This window comes from Microchirus variegatus (assembly GCF_963457635.1).
Source record: "Microchirus variegatus genome assembly, chromosome: 8".
Classification (NCBI taxonomy): domain Eukaryota; kingdom Metazoa; phylum Chordata; class Actinopteri; order Pleuronectiformes; family Soleidae; genus Microchirus; species Microchirus variegatus.
In genome coordinates, this window is record NC_139809.1 from 19,499,448 (window position 1) to 19,515,248 (window position 15,801).

At 39.5% G+C, this 15,801-nt stretch overlaps 1 protein-coding gene across 1 annotated transcript in view; it reads left to right on the forward strand.

Moving 5' to 3' along the window:
• Window positions 1–4,098: 4,098 nt before the first annotated feature.
• Window positions 4,099–15,801, forward strand: part of shank3a (SH3 and multiple ankyrin repeat domains 3a) — a gene marked incomplete at both ends in the record, with an annotated part of 215,601 nt that continues 203,898 nt past the window's right edge. The window contains one exon of the mRNA XM_083894045.1: window positions 4,099–4,413. Coding sequence (XP_083750171.1) covers window positions 4,099–4,413 — 315 coding nt within the window. The remainder of the gene's footprint in view (window positions 4,414–15,801) is intronic.

Consider the following 15,801-nt stretch of genomic DNA (forward strand, 5'->3'; position numbering starts at 1 on the left):
GCTGACTGTATGTAACACGTTCCCTCCCTCTCCACCACCCCTTTCCTGGTTCCCCCACCTCCTCCTATCTACTTCTTTCTTGACCCATTGACTGTCTCAGCTCCACTTTGTGTCACGTTACCTCCGCCTATCTCAGCCTACTTACCTACTGGATATCTTTTTACCTCACTGTGTCCCAGCCATCTGTCTGAGTGGGAGCAGATCTGACTTTTTTAAATGCTTGAGCTTGTGATGGTTCTCATGTAGAATACAGCTCTATGGCAAGGACTTTTTGAAAACGACCAGATGTTTTAGGTGCACTCATACAGTGTGTTCCACTGGATCCATGCACACACTGCTGTGGTCATGAATTATTCACTTTGTTTTCACTGGGCTAGAGTGCCAGAGAATCGGAGAGAGGGGGTGGGGTGAAAGAGATCTGAATTGAACAGTGAAGAGACAGTAGCTGTTAGCTGATGCATAGGAGCAAGCCTCCTTATAATTCTAGTCCACTCCTTTAATGTTCCCAAGACATGGTTGCTAGACAGAGACTCTGGACTGCAGTGTTAACCAGTGGTGCACTCAGAAATCCCAGATGTTTTTAAGCTGTGTTGCCTCCCAAGTCCCTGGAAACCCATCAAACGAGACACATTATTAGAACTGCAGGTAAATTTTGTCACATGAAGGAAAATTAATGAAACATGATTGAAAGTACAGAGCTTGTCACAGAGCTTTGCCAAACTATTTAAGTCGTGCTGTCCACTTTAACTCCACTGCAATAGTTTTGTTAATGAAGTTGTTAATAATTGATAATTAGAGGCCCTGCCTCTAATGATACCAGCGAAACAGGTCTGTGTGTTTCAGGCCTGCTTTGAAAATATGTGCACATGACTAAGTGAGAGACTATCTGTAACATCTAAAGTTACATTTATTGCACAGAAAGAGCTCATTCTCATTAGATGGGCTACTTCCCAGAAACACAGTGGCGAGCAATGCTTATTGTTCTAATGATGTGATGAATTCATTTATCTCATTTAATGTACATTACATTGTGCTTAACACAGCACGTCAAACTGTGACGCATCACATACACATTACAGGTATAATCGTTGTCAAGACATCTGTCATTTGAGTGACAATGATATTTATTGAAAATTACAATAACATCTTCACTTACAACTGTCATTGTGGGCTAAAACTGTTCTGGAATGTATTTTTGGCCTTTGACCATTTATGCAAATTAATGTCAGATGCCCCATAATATTGTTTTGAGATACAATACTGTGTAATGAAACTTCCTCCATCAGGACTGTATGTATTTTATCTTTGGAGCATGCCCTTAACCCCTCTTGCTGAATACAGTCACTACGTTTACATGCACAGCTTAGTCGAGCTGCGGCCATAGCTCAACTGAGTCAGGCAACTGGACCAGAGTCCAAGTATACATGCGCTGTATCTCTGACTACTCGGACTAACATGTTTAAATGCCACTTAAATGCCTAAGTCTGACTTAAATTTGACTTTTGACATGCATGTAAACACACTGACTGACTGGTTACTCCATATCATTGTGGAAAACCCTGTTAGAAATAACATTCATGGATTGGAAATGTGAAATGATGATCAACATTGTTAAGGAATATAATTTCTGTACCACTGACTGCTTCACTTGACTAAATTGTAAAAATCTTGTCATTTGTCGAAGCAGATAATTATTTCCCTGTACATGCTAGATCTCTTCAAGCGCTGTAACCTGCTCACTTTTTCACTGTATGATGCAAGAAGGTTGAAATCTCTCCATCTCCCTGCCTTAACTATCTCAAGGAAGCATTAACGCTACAGCCATTTTAGGTCCCTTTGCCTTCAATCCTTCAAATGATGTTATCTGTTGTTATTTATCATGTAGTTTGTCTGCTTTGATATTGTGTTGATTCACATACAGAATCAAAAATTGTGCGTGACCAAACTAACCAACTTTGAACTGACCCGTTTTAAAGAGGACATTCGGCCAGCACTGCTGTGTAGGGGCACACAGTTACTTCATAAACTGTGAAAATTGAGCTCCACTACAAGAGTTATTAATTTTGTTTGCCCTGAAGACTGGCATGAAGGCACACACAGGTAGAGTGATCTGCTAAATCCTCTAATATATTAGGGCTTCCTGTCATGCCTTTTCTCCAGTGCTAATGGGATTACATACTGTAGTGTCCAGCAGTGGCACATAGTGCAGTGAAATGCACATATAGTTAAACTTCTGCTGGGTGAATAGCAAATCTAGTACAGTGAGTTGTATTTTTTAACCATGCACCAAGGTCAATTTTGTTAGCGCAATATCTTTCCGAAGAGGCTGTTTACCTCAGTTGAAAGGAAAGACATGTCACGGATGCAGCAGTCTGGTATTTGTTGCGAGACTGTACTGTCAGACTTGTCTTTCCAAATGCTAGTTAGTTTCTAGAATAACAGCAGGATTTGCTTTGAAACTTTTCTCCCAGAGAAGCTCTCCACAGGGATCAGTGCACTTTTCTAATATAATGAGGTGATATTTTGAATAAAAGTATCAAAGTCCAGTAGCACACATTGAAACTTAAAGGAGGAAGAGCAACTGGCAGAACATGTTTTCTTTGCCCAATTCTTGAGTTGAAACATTTGTTATTGGTTTTCTTGGTTTATTGGTATTCTTCATTGGCTTTCTGGGTCTTGACATCAACACACACATTTCTTCTCTTGGACAACTTTTCCAATACCATCATCCATTCATTCATTGATTGTATTTTTCTACCACTATTGTCAGTTCCATGGGAAGCTGGAGAAAATTCCTGCTGACAGTGGGTGAGGAGCAGGCTGTATCATGCACACCAATACCATCTAAATGCCTGATTAGTACATTAGGGATGCTCATTTAATGGTGACATTTAACCATTTTTAAAATACAGTTTTCCATGTAAATCATTACAAAATGCTACTATGTGTCCCTCACCCAAACGGAGGATTTGAAAATGATTTGAAATCATCTGGTTATGATTGATGCTTTTGTACATTCATGTAGCCTGCATTTATGTGTGATTGTGTGGATTTGTGTGTGCTTATGTTTTGAGAAGCAGATGGTGAACTGTGTGGCATTTATGTCCTTAATTTAAAGGTGCAGAAGCAGGATATTTCAAGTCACTCAAGTAATCTAAGAGAATCAGACTTATAGACTCTTTTTTTTACAGCCTTGGAGAAATCTGGCCCAAGAAGGGAAACTTTACCCAGTTACAGGGCAGTTCAGTTGACTGTTCTACTTCAGCTGCTCTACATACAGTTCCTTCACTGGAAAGATCGCAACTCCAGCATCAGCAACAACTGCCAACACTACAAAGCAGCCTAATAAAATGAAACGGTCTTAAGTAGAGCTGGACAGTAAATGCAGTTCAACACAGTATGATGATAGTGTTTCAGAGAGGAGATTGCCTTTGGTCATCTTTCGCATATGAACCAAGTCTGTCGGCCAATGAGAAGTACTCGGGAAGAAAATATTTAGATCTAATGTATTGATCATGTCTACTGCAGCTTTAAGTTATTGCTTAGCATGGTTTGGGGGTCACAGTGTGTTTAATTCAGTCACTGATTAAGTCACTGTTGTTTTTTTATCAGGGAACAATTGGACATTTGATCAACGATACCTCATCAAAGATAAAGTAAAGCATGATGGCCAAATCTTGCAAAGCATTGATCTACACAAACACCCAACCCTGCTATAAACTGAATGTGCCTCCTTTTTTGGTACTTGCATGATGATTTTCTTGTTGTTAGAGTTTCCACCATTCTGTAAATGTATTTCCTTCAGTCTTGCATTATCTCAGAGTTTTTTTTTTTTCAGTTTTAGTACTCACATTATTCTCTTTGTGTTTTACCCTCCATCTCCTCTTACCTCCTCCTCTTTATCCCCTCTCTGCCACCCTCCTACCCTGCTTCTCTCTCGCTCTTCTCTCTCCCAGGCGAATGATGCACGCTGCAAGCTGTGTGTGTGTGTAGTGTGAGTGCCAGTTGTTAGTGTGTGTATGTGTGTGTGTGCAGAGAGGGAGAGAGTGAGTGAGAGAGAGAGAGAGAGTGCAACAGACTGAGCCCCTAACACGGAGCATGCCTCTGCGTCCGGCAGCCGGCAAACATGAGCCACCCAGCCCTCCACGGCAGGACCAGCAGCAGCAGCAGCACCACACACACACACACTCACACATACTCACGCACCCTTACACACACGCAGCAAACGGCAGCCACGGGGCCAGCACTGACAGCAGCAGCTCCCGGGAAGAGGACAGCAGTGTCCCTGTTCCTGCCAGTGTTCCGGCTTTCTGTCCCGCTGCGCAGCGGAGCCACAGTGCAGGAGCACCCATGGAGGAACCCACAGGCAATACCGTGGTCATCCGCATTGGTATCCCAGACCTACAACAGACGGTAAGAGCTTGTTCTATAGCCACTGCTGTAGAGAGGATAAAAGAGGGAAGCTGCCTCTCCCCCTGTCACCCTGACTGCTTCTACCCCTCCTCTGTCTGCTTCAGGAATTTTGCTTTATTCCTTTAAAAAAAAGAAAAAAAAACCTTTGTTTGCTCTCTTTTTCTCTCTTTCCTCTACCATTTTTTTTAAATCACACCCCTTTTCATTATTTTTTCAGCTTTTATTATGCACACTAAATTTGCCTGCTGGCTTCTGGGGGGGGGTTCCACCTCCCTTTCTCTGATGTCTCGCTAATAAATCTACCTCTTCATTAACTGGGCTTCAGCTGACTTTGACAACTGGCCACTTAGGACGAGGGTGGGAGAGGTATGGAGGGTAGAGGGAGAGAAAAAAGCTTGCAAATCCACAGGAAGATATAAAGTCGAGAATCAAGATAGTTATAGCTGTGTTCTGGAGCTTTATCTTCTCATGTCTCTGTCTCTGCTATTGCTTAGTGCCAAGACAGGTCCAATCCAACATTCCTCTGACTCAAATCTTTACCCAGTGGTTCCCCTGAAAATGTCTGTTCATCCACTGAAAAAAAAGGAAAATCACTAGACCCGTTACACTGATTCTTTCTTTCTTTTATTTTCCCATTTTGAGTATGTTCAGTCCCTTTCTTCAAAAATGAATACAGCAGAAGCCATTTTAATGAAATTTTATTTTGGCTATACTTGTTACAAGGGGACAATATTATAAAAAAGCTGTGTTTAACAATTCACATGGCTGTGAGGGCCTTGAGCCGCATGTGAATGCACAGGAAAGTAATATTACATAACAATGGTTGGAGAATTAAGTAGAGGTGGAAATCACAGCGTACATCACAATACCGATAATATCAAGGTACGATTCTGTGACAAAGTCTAACTGAAGAAATCACAAAGTGCAGGATTTCTCTGTTCATTAACTGAGAATAAAGTGCATAACATTGATGTATTGAACGTGGATGGATCATCTGTTACCGTAGCTTATTCCACCATTATCCCTCTGTAAACTCCCTCTTCTTCTGCCAGGTAACTTCTGTGCAAGTTTCCCTCATTCATTTGAGCAGCGCCGCCGAGAGGAGACATGTAGTAGTGATGCCCGGGGAGTCATTTAACGAATTTAAATATTGATATTTGACCTGGCGTAACGATAAGCATATTGGATGACGAAGGACGACACTGTAAATTACGTGCTGTATCAATTCAACATATGTCAAACTTGGTGTTTGTTCTCGCAGTTAGTTTAAGTTTAATTTGTACAGTGCTTAATCACATTCATCATCTTTCTGTCTCTTACTGGTGTCTCTCTTTCTGACAGTAGCACACACACACACACACACACGCACACACACACACACACACACACACACACACACACACACACACACACACACACACACACACACAGCATTAATCTTTTTATTACTAATGTGCCTCAGTGTCAAGTCTCTCCTCCTCTTTTTCTCTCACATATCCACTGGTGACATCTCCTGCTCGTGGTATAGAAGAATACAAATGAAACCTTTAGAGAGTCCCAGCTTGTGCCAGGGTCCTTAGTTGGCTTTCTGAGGACCCTCGCTTATTTTGAGTGTACGTTTGATTTCTTCCAGACACTGATGGTGAAAGCAAGAGGCCGTTTGTTATTGTTGATTACCTCATTGTTGTGTGCTACTTGGCCAAAATAACCCATTGTATCCTGGTGAGGCTCCAGCTCTGTATGCCAGAAATAAAGTCAGGGAATGAAAGGAGAGCATTTGAAAAGAAAGAAAGAGAAATCCCCAAAGGTGCTGCACAGTCACTGTCTGTGAACCAAAATGGTTTTCAGTCAGGCTCACACACTTTCACACTCATGGATTCTTGTCTTTCTGTAGTTGCAAGGACACTAATGACTTTTAACTTGGCTGCAGCCGCACTACTTTACTGGTGTTTTTGAGCACTAAATACACAAAAGTGTTGTTTGTTTGACATATCTACAGCTGCATTTTAGTCTGGACTGGAACAAACAGAGTCATTTGGCAAATTATAACACAGTAACCAGCATTCACTATTAGATATTTCACACCTCTTTCATTTATGAAAGAAAAGCTCAGTCAATACTAACTTTCAGTTTCCGTTCCACCTGGTCGTCTCATAACACAAATCCTTATGTTGTTATGTGAATGTGTTTTCAGGTTTGTTAGCATCGATGCTGATGACTTCTGATTAGGTCTGGGCAATATAATATACGCAATATAATCGTGACATGAAACATGATATCGTCTTATATGTTGGATATTATGGCATCTGTGATGTGTTTTCCTCGTTTTAAATGCTGCAGTACTGTTATTGTCACATGTAGTAAGACAACAAAAACACACAAAAACACTGAAACAATCAAATCACTTATCAAAATAGTTGTCAATTATTAAAATAAATGAAATGTTCTGCTGCAGACGTTTCTTCTGTCATGTCTTTGTTTCACGTCACATTCAAACAACTGTGCTGTAGCTTGTCTTTCGCTGCAATAGTCTCGTTCATACAGCGGTATTCCATTTTTGTGATTGACACGACAGCCCTAGTTTATGAATGTATTTCCTACAATCAATCCCTCATTTTGCACTGATTTTCAACTTGTTTGAAACGTTCAGTTTGAAACTTGAATTCTTCATTTCATTTCAACTCATCATTCATACCAATCCAATGCAGCATGCCAATTTGGCTTCAGCTCTGGCAGAAGTCAGCAGTTCCACTGCAGTTTCTGAAGAAATTGCCTTTGCTCGTTATCCTTATTTAACACTAAAAAAAATCAAATAAATACACAAGGGATTTAAATTAAAGGTCACAACTGTATTCCAAGTTCCAAATATTTTTTATATTATGTATTTTATATATATGCAGAGAGATAGAACTTGAAAACTCCGGACAGTCCAACTGAAAGATGACAGATGGTCATACTTTGACAGTTTGGGTATTTAAACCTGACTGTGTATTCTGATTGAGCATGAGATTACACCAGAACACCATGCCTGAAGTAGGATTACACATCTCCTGCTGTGTCTCAAGCCAGGATCAGGAGAATGAAAGAGCAAACCACAAACCAGGCGAAAATGTTCCCTCTAAGGGAAGAGTAACAGCTGATACGGTTAAAAACCATGAGCTAATATGGCTTAATCCTCCTTTGTCATTGTCTTATCTAATGGCCAATATTCATATTAGCCAGTTAGATTGAAACATGTTTTTGTTACATATACACATATACACATACACACACAATACACCAGCCTGTATTAGTCTTGTCCAATAGTGCTAATTCATGGCTATATTGTTTAGTTCTTTTCCTATGGGACCACAAACCACTGGCTGGAGAAAATTATCTTAAATCCATTATGTAAAAGACATTGACTGTCCTCAATGCAGCTGTGAGGAGAACAGAACATTTAGGTTGAGTTAAGACTTTGGTTCAAATGTTTTAATTTGCATAGGAAAGAATATCTCAAGATAAAAACCCACTCCCAGTAAATCTATTCTTTTAGTGATTAATGAGGTGGTGAAGCAGGATTTATGCTTGGTTTTGTCAACTCTAGACATATCTACACATAATGTGGATTGTGAATTGGATAGATATGGTGGGGAATTTGATTTAAACTAAACTAAATCAAACTGCACTAAGTACTTAATGTGTTTGTGGCTAAATATTGTGTCTTTGGTATTAGGTTACAGTAAAATAGAAGTTGTAATTCTCTCCACAATGTTTTAAGTCCAGACTGTTGGACCGCTTACTTGGGCAGTTTTTCCTTCACTTGGATAAAAGTGGAGCTTTTCATTCATCATACCAAACTCATCCAAAACTGATTGGAGCAGCAAGAGACAGCCCGAAATATTGCTAATGGGTGTCATTCATCACAATAGTCTGCCCCTCTGCTCTCTACCTACATTCATTCTTATTGTCCATTTGCTTCTCCTGTTGTTGCCTCTTTTAGTGCATACTCTCTTTAATCATGCACAGAAGATCGTGTGCTGCCACAGCTATAACACTGATGGTGATGCTAATGCTTTAAAATGAAAGAAAAAGGATATTTTACATGCAGCCTTGAGTATTGAGTGCATCACCATTGAAACATACAGTATCGGTATCAAAAGTTTTAACTTCAAAGTACAGGTGAATGTTACTGAAGTTATTACAACTTGACAATCATAAGATGAGGATGCACACTAGAACGATAATAACAGACTAACAATGTATGTTCAGGAGAGTTATCTTGAGTTTGGCCTGTTGAGATTATTGGTTGATTCTTTAGTGTTATTTGTGCTCGGAGCTTTAAAAAAATGTGGGAAACTGTGGAAGGCATATTTGGCCCAAGTCGTATTTTGAAGCGTATACACATTTTATGTAGCTTGATTTTATGGCATTCTGGACAGCTAAAAAGCACATAAGAGAAGCTGATTCATTCTGAACATCTTGGTCACTGAGGTAAGATTTGAGTGTCTTCTGCCTCACAGTGATATAGAACGGGAGAGATGGAAGTTAATTGAAAGAGCGTTGAAAGATCGACACAGTGGAAGTCAATTGGTTAAAAATCAGAAGAAAGTTTACGCCACTTCTCCACTTAACTATTTGGGACAGAAATGGTCACAGATTTGTGTCATCCTTTTTTTGTTTAGACTATTTCTTTTGCTGGGGCGTGGCCTGTAACTTTCAAAATGTATCTGTCAATATGAACTTTCACGCACATCGGATCTGATCACTTGCAATATGTGATGTGAACAGCCGGTCAGGAAGATCAGATCAGCTTACAAATCTAAACAAGGCATATTACCAACCAAAGCTTGAACATATCTACTAAGATTTTGGATGATTGGAAGGCCACTATTTGTCATCCTCAATTCAGGTCCTGTGACACATGAGTCAGTGAGTTCTGTGCAGTATGCTTGCTGTTTGGGTGGCCATGTGTGTCTATTTATGTAAAAACAATGGATGAAGCCTTTTTTTGGTCAATTATAATAATTATTATTACTACCTGTGCATGTTGCATGCATGCTTAAGTCTGAATGTGTGAAACCGTCATTTATTTATTTTTTTGACTCAATGTTAAATGTCTTCTCTTGTGCCTATACGAAGTGTACTTCCATATCATTTTGTCTTCTGCTTTTTCCATGCTGCAGATTAGCTTCCCAAAGTCATTTTCTCTCTCTATGTGCAAGCATCTCTTCATATGCTGCTCTAACCACTTTATTTATATTATATCAGAAGCCATTTTACTCATTGATGCTTTATGTTTCATTCAGAACATTGATACGTGTCTCTCTACACTGTAAAAAGAAAACAGATGACAAACCATAAAAAAAAAACTGTAATGATTAACACCCAAGTTAATTAATTAAGTTTTCTTTATAGAACTTTCTAACGTCTGGTTCACTGCTTGTAGGGCTGTTGCAATGATTAAAAATACTGCCATTCTACCATCTGACATCCACCCAGAGACACACTCATCATCTTAATACCGCTGCTGAAGCTGAGACTACACTGCTGCCTCCATTATTCTCAAATTAATGATTTGATTCTGCTCAGAATCGACTGTTTAAAAGCAGATGAGTTTTCAGGAACATGGTGCATTCTGTGACTTCTTTCTCTATTTGCTCTGCGCTGCATAAGTGGAACAAAAAGCTTATTTCTGAACAATAATCAGCTTTGAATCCAATTCTGTCACGCTGACTGGGCTTCTTTTTTTTATTTTTATCTATATGTGTATTAACTCAGATTTACGACGCACATGCCTCTAATCAGGGAAAAGGAGCAGTGACCACACAATAGCACGTCGGGGAAGCTCAGTGTAGCTTATAATAACAGCTTATATTAATTGCATAGCAGTTATCATAGTGGTATAAATGGTTTTACAACGAGAAAAAAAAAAATCAATAGCCCGACTTACACTCGCGTGCTGCTTTTGTGAGTGTGTGAAACTGCACTAAGCATAGGTTTGACTTTAAATTACGACTGTTTATTCATGTTATCTATAAATAACTGGTTCTCTCCTCAGTTTCTTAGTCCTGACCTTATAACATTACTCTTGCAAATCCAGGAAAAGTGGACCAGTTCATAAGATTTTATGTTTTTCTGCAGTCCAACCTTATACAGCATTGTTCTGCCTAATTAAGTAGAAAGGGAACCTGTTGTCAATAACTAGTTCATCTGTGCTGCTGGTAGAGCTGACCCTGTTTGGTCAAAGGATTGATAGAATTTCTAACACCGCCTTGTTTCATCTGTAAATATTTTACTAAATTCAGTGTGTATAAGGCTAACTATGGCAAAACAGAATTGTGTTTTTGTGTGTCATATAATGAATTGTATGTATTTTCTGGGGCGTTAACTCAGGAACTTAAAAACCACGTCTATAATAGTCATATGAGAATGAGAATTGGTAAATGTTATAATATTAACATCCACCAAATCATGACTCCTCATCACTTTGATGCAGTAACTGTGTTCATATTGTAATACAATAGACGTTAAAGGTGCATTATGTAATAAATCTAAAGCAACTGGCCATAAAATCCTCCTAATATGTCACAGAGACTCAGGAATAATGTTCATATAAAAAACTGAACTCACCAACAACAACAGCACAGACAAAATATTTGCATTAATAAAAATATTATGCAGACTGCAAATCATGTTTATGTTTTAAAATCATGTTTTGGCATGTGGCGCTACCTATCATCGTCTACCAATCATTGCGGTCAGTAGAGTCTCAGCTGCCGAGCAACCACGGGTTGCCAGTTACGTCAAAAAACGAAACCTAAAAGACCTCGGTATTTTGAATTTGAATGTAGTAACAGTTTTTGGCCACATTCTTACATATGGCACCTTTAAGGATCTAGTCCAACCGGTGACATAGATTCCCCAATGATAGAGAAGGAACATTAGAAAAGATTCTTACCCAGCAGACACATTTTTTCCATTCCACTGTATATTGCCATATTGCCACATTGCCCATGGCTAGTTATTACACTGAAAATAAAACCATGTGTGCTCTGTTTAATGATCCAGGTATTGAAAAATATCCTCATATAAGGCTTACTATCATTGTAGCCTACAGTAAATATAATATTTACTTCATTCTTTCTGTATGTTTAAAACAATGACTCATCTGTCTGTAAATTGTTTCTGTTACACCTTAGGAAACTCAACAGACTAACGATTATTTAAATCAATTAAGTCCATTTTTGCATGAGAGAAAGATAATCAAGGATATTTTTCATCAAAGAAGGTAGAGTATTGATCGCTACCAGGTCTCTCTAATTGTGTTAATGTGAAAAAAAATATATTAAATGAGGTCGTTGAGACAGCTTGCGAACACAGATATCACAGCAGCTTATTTACAGACAGATGTTGTGGTGGAGTGAGCAGTAGCCAAGTGGTTGGAGAATATGTGTGCTCACTGTGTATGTGTGTGTGTGTGTTTGTGCATGTGTTCATGGCTCATTTAACAGTTACATGCCGAGATCAAATTTCTCTGTAAAAAATCCTCGTCCTTTTCGCTTATTATATCCAGAGATACTTTATGTTAATGTCCATGCTTTGTGTACATGTATTTCCTGCTCCTTATTTGGGTTTTACACACACCAGTGGTTTGACAGTTCAGTCCAAATATTCTCATAGCAACAGATTGACATGTGCAATGTTTTAACTGCTACTGCTGGGCATCTCTATGGCAAGTCTCGAGTGCCAGTGTTGCTATTTAAAGCTTCATTCACAGTGGCAACATGGCCACAAGATGTGGCTCGCACGTTTCTCCTGCCATCTGCCCACAACATCCATTAAAGAGAGAGAGAGAGAGGGAGAAGTGGAGCTGGAGGGAGAGAGAGATGACCAAGTGTAACACAGCTTCCCCTTTTTGTTCTCATTACACTGCCCATTCACTCCATTTTCTCCTCGGCACTCCACCATCAGCAAAGAGAGATGCAAGTAGAGAGCTGCAAGAGTTGAAATAAGAGCAGGGTCATTTTTGGACATTGCTGTAAGCTTAGTGGGCAAAACACAGATGTACCTTCATTTCTAACTCCTATACAGATAGAGCTGTCACTTTTTATCAAAAACATCAGATGTCCGTTCAAACTTGGAGGTGAGAGTTAAAACCAAAACCTTAAAGCTCACATTTAACACAGAGTGGTCCTGTTGCACATACATGTTAGTTATGGAGGTCTACTTACATACATTAACTTGTTTTTATGGTCAAAAACCTCCTAGTTGCTGTAAACGAGCCGATAGAAACTCTCTTTTCTGACGGTGTTTCCCAGCCGCGAGATTTGAGACTCAAGGATCTGCTGTTCCGGAGAACCGGTGTTTACGTTACCGGACCGGGTTTTTTCAAAAATCTCGCTGAGCCGAGATTACAATAAAACACAGCGTTCTCAGCAGTGGCTGAACTGTTTGTTTAGAACCTTCAGGGCTTCGTAAACAAGGTAATGACGCAGATACACACTAAAAAACAGCGTTAATTGGAACTTCCGCTCTAGGGCCGCTTTAAAAATCTACAGCCTGGAAGTGCTACAGTTTGTCTGAAGTAATTACCATATCATAGTTATCACTTCGCCCATTTACACATCCAAAAAGTTTTTCTGTCAAACAGAATTACTTTTCCCCTTATCTGTGCTTTGCTGCAAGCTGCCAGCATTTGTTTCCGATGCGCATCTGCGCACATGTTCAATGAGTAATCAGCCGTCTTTAACAAGCCATGTCTCCGTCAGTCGTCAGCCGCAGCTTTCAATTTAATTTTAATCTGCTTCACTGCATCATGTTGTCATTGTTATTTTTAAAACTGCTGCAGGAGCCTTACAAGTTGCCTGTGGGCAACGTGGTGCTCGTGGGCAAGGTGGTGCTCGTGGGCATCGTGTTTGTGACCTCTGAGCCAATCCATCCTCTTGAGCGGACAACCCTTAAACCAAAGCAACTGGAAAGTGACAGGTGGAAATATTTCTGGTTCTACACTATTGATTGCTCAGTAACAAAGCAGTTAGCACCACCTGAGTGAGGAGGTGGAGGGGACATCACAGATGGGCAGAAAGTGACCAAATGCAGCATGAACCTGTAGTTCATTGTCTGTCCAGTGTCTGTCTGTGTCTCTGTTAGCAAAATTACAGAATATCTACTAAACAGATTTTCAAGTTGTTTTGTAGAGAGACGAGTCCTTCATATATAAGATTGGTGTATTTTGGTCTGGCTAAGGGGAAAATGTATGACAAGATTGAATTACTGGGGACTGTTGGGCCTTTGTTGCAGTTAAGTGCTCTACTCAATGGCATTCAAGTTTATTATCCATCTGATATTTGGGAGCTAGTGAAATACGATGTGATTGTGATGTAACAAAGAAGAAATACTGTTTTGTGGACAGTTTATGTGGAAAGTGATCAATTAATTCTAAACTAATTCTTTGCAAGAGGACAAATAATTCTTATTTAACTCTTTGATTGGTTTATTGATCCACTCACCTTCTGAGTTAGCTCGTATTATATAGCTTCTCCTCAGTTCTTTCACTCTGCATGGCTTCACTGTTGTTTTTCTGTCTTTTTTTTTCTCAATGACTTTATCTGAGTCAAGTCTAAGAAGAAGCATGTGAATAGAGGGAGACAATAATGTCGATGAGACTGAGCTGTTTTTAACTGGTCTAGATTGTCATTGTGTTTGTGCAGGATGCAACACCTCCCTCCATTTTAGCATTATCTCTAACCAGAGAGTCACTCGTCACTCTATTATAATGTGGTTATTGTTTAGATGTCAATGTAGTTATTTTGCATTTGCTACCTCACTGCAATTAGTCCCTGGTAATTTACACACCAAAATAATCTTCATCGTCTTCTTCTTTTAGCTTTGCTTTGCAAATGGTATGTTCACATTAAGACTCAGGAGAACGTTTCTTCACTCAAAGGTTGGTCAGGAACATCATTTTATCTTATTCAACATGAATAAGCGTAAAAGTGGACTCCTACATGGAGTAATAATAAATATATAATCTATGCAGGGGAGGGGTTTGTTTCAAAAATGTTTGTGCGTCTTGTTGTGTTTATAGGAGTTCATATCTCCCTAATGACTGAAATACAGTGTCGATGTAGTTGGCATATTCAGTCTCGCCTGTCAACTATAATGGAGGAGAGAACTTTAATCAATATTTGCTTGTGTGCTTGTGTGTCTATGTCTGTTTATGCATGCATAAAATCACAGTGGCTGAGTGAAGTAAATTGGATGTGGAGAGCTGGAAAGATCTCTCATTTCTGACACATTAAATACAGTGAATTAGGAACAATTAGATTTGAAGGTGTGCTATTAAGTTTATTAGACTAACTAATAGACAAACTAATAAAACAGCTGTGAAGTAAATTTGAGATTTGTTTATGCTGAAATAAAAGAGATGGTTTATTCAACTGCATGATTGTTTTCTAGAATGGGGATGGTGTGGCTGCTGAACTGAATTGCTCTATGTTGACAAACCAGACCAGACCTAGACCTATTATTTTGTCCACTCTGTTCAAATCAATGATGGCAGACTAAAACACAGTTCCACAGACTACAGCCTTTGAAAGACACCAGAAAGCATTATGACATTTATTATGATAGGACTTATCACAGGGCATTTTACATCTACATCTACATTGATTTTAGGTCCTTAAGCGGATATGTAATAGTTAAAGGGTGGCGTGGATGAAGATGAGTGTCAGTGCTTACATGTGTGACAGAAGGTCAGCAGCAAAAGTGAAAGGGATGGTCTACAAAACAGTAGTGAGATCTACTATATTGTATGGCTTGAGGACAATGGTACTGTCTAAAAGACAGGACAGGATTCAAAATCAGCATATTTGAGGGACAGCTCTGGTTGGATGATTTGGAGATAAAGTAATAAAGTCAAGGTTGGTCGCATGCAGAGGAGGGACAGTGATTAGATTAGACATATGTTGTTGAAGATGGAGTTGCCAGGCAGGAGGAAAAGAGGAAGACCACAGAGAAGGTTCATGGATGTTGTGAAGAGGACAGTATGAGGGCAGTTGGTGAAACAGAAGAGGGCAAGAGATGGAGATTGCTGTGGTGACCCCTTAAGGGTGAAGCAAAAAGAAGAAAAGTTTGGGTTTGTAGCATTTTATATGTACTAAAACTACAGTGACAGGTGTCAGTTTGATGAATCATGCTGACAGAATGTCAATATTATTATCATCAGATCTTTTCTCTCTCTACTTTTTTTTGGGAACAATCCATCATCCATCCATCCAGTTTCTACTGCTTATCTGAGGTCAGGTAGCTGGGATAGCAGCTTGAGCCAGACTTCTCGCTCCCTGGCCACTTCACCCAGCTTTTCCGAGGGAATCCTGAGGCATTCCCTGGACCAACCGAGAGATA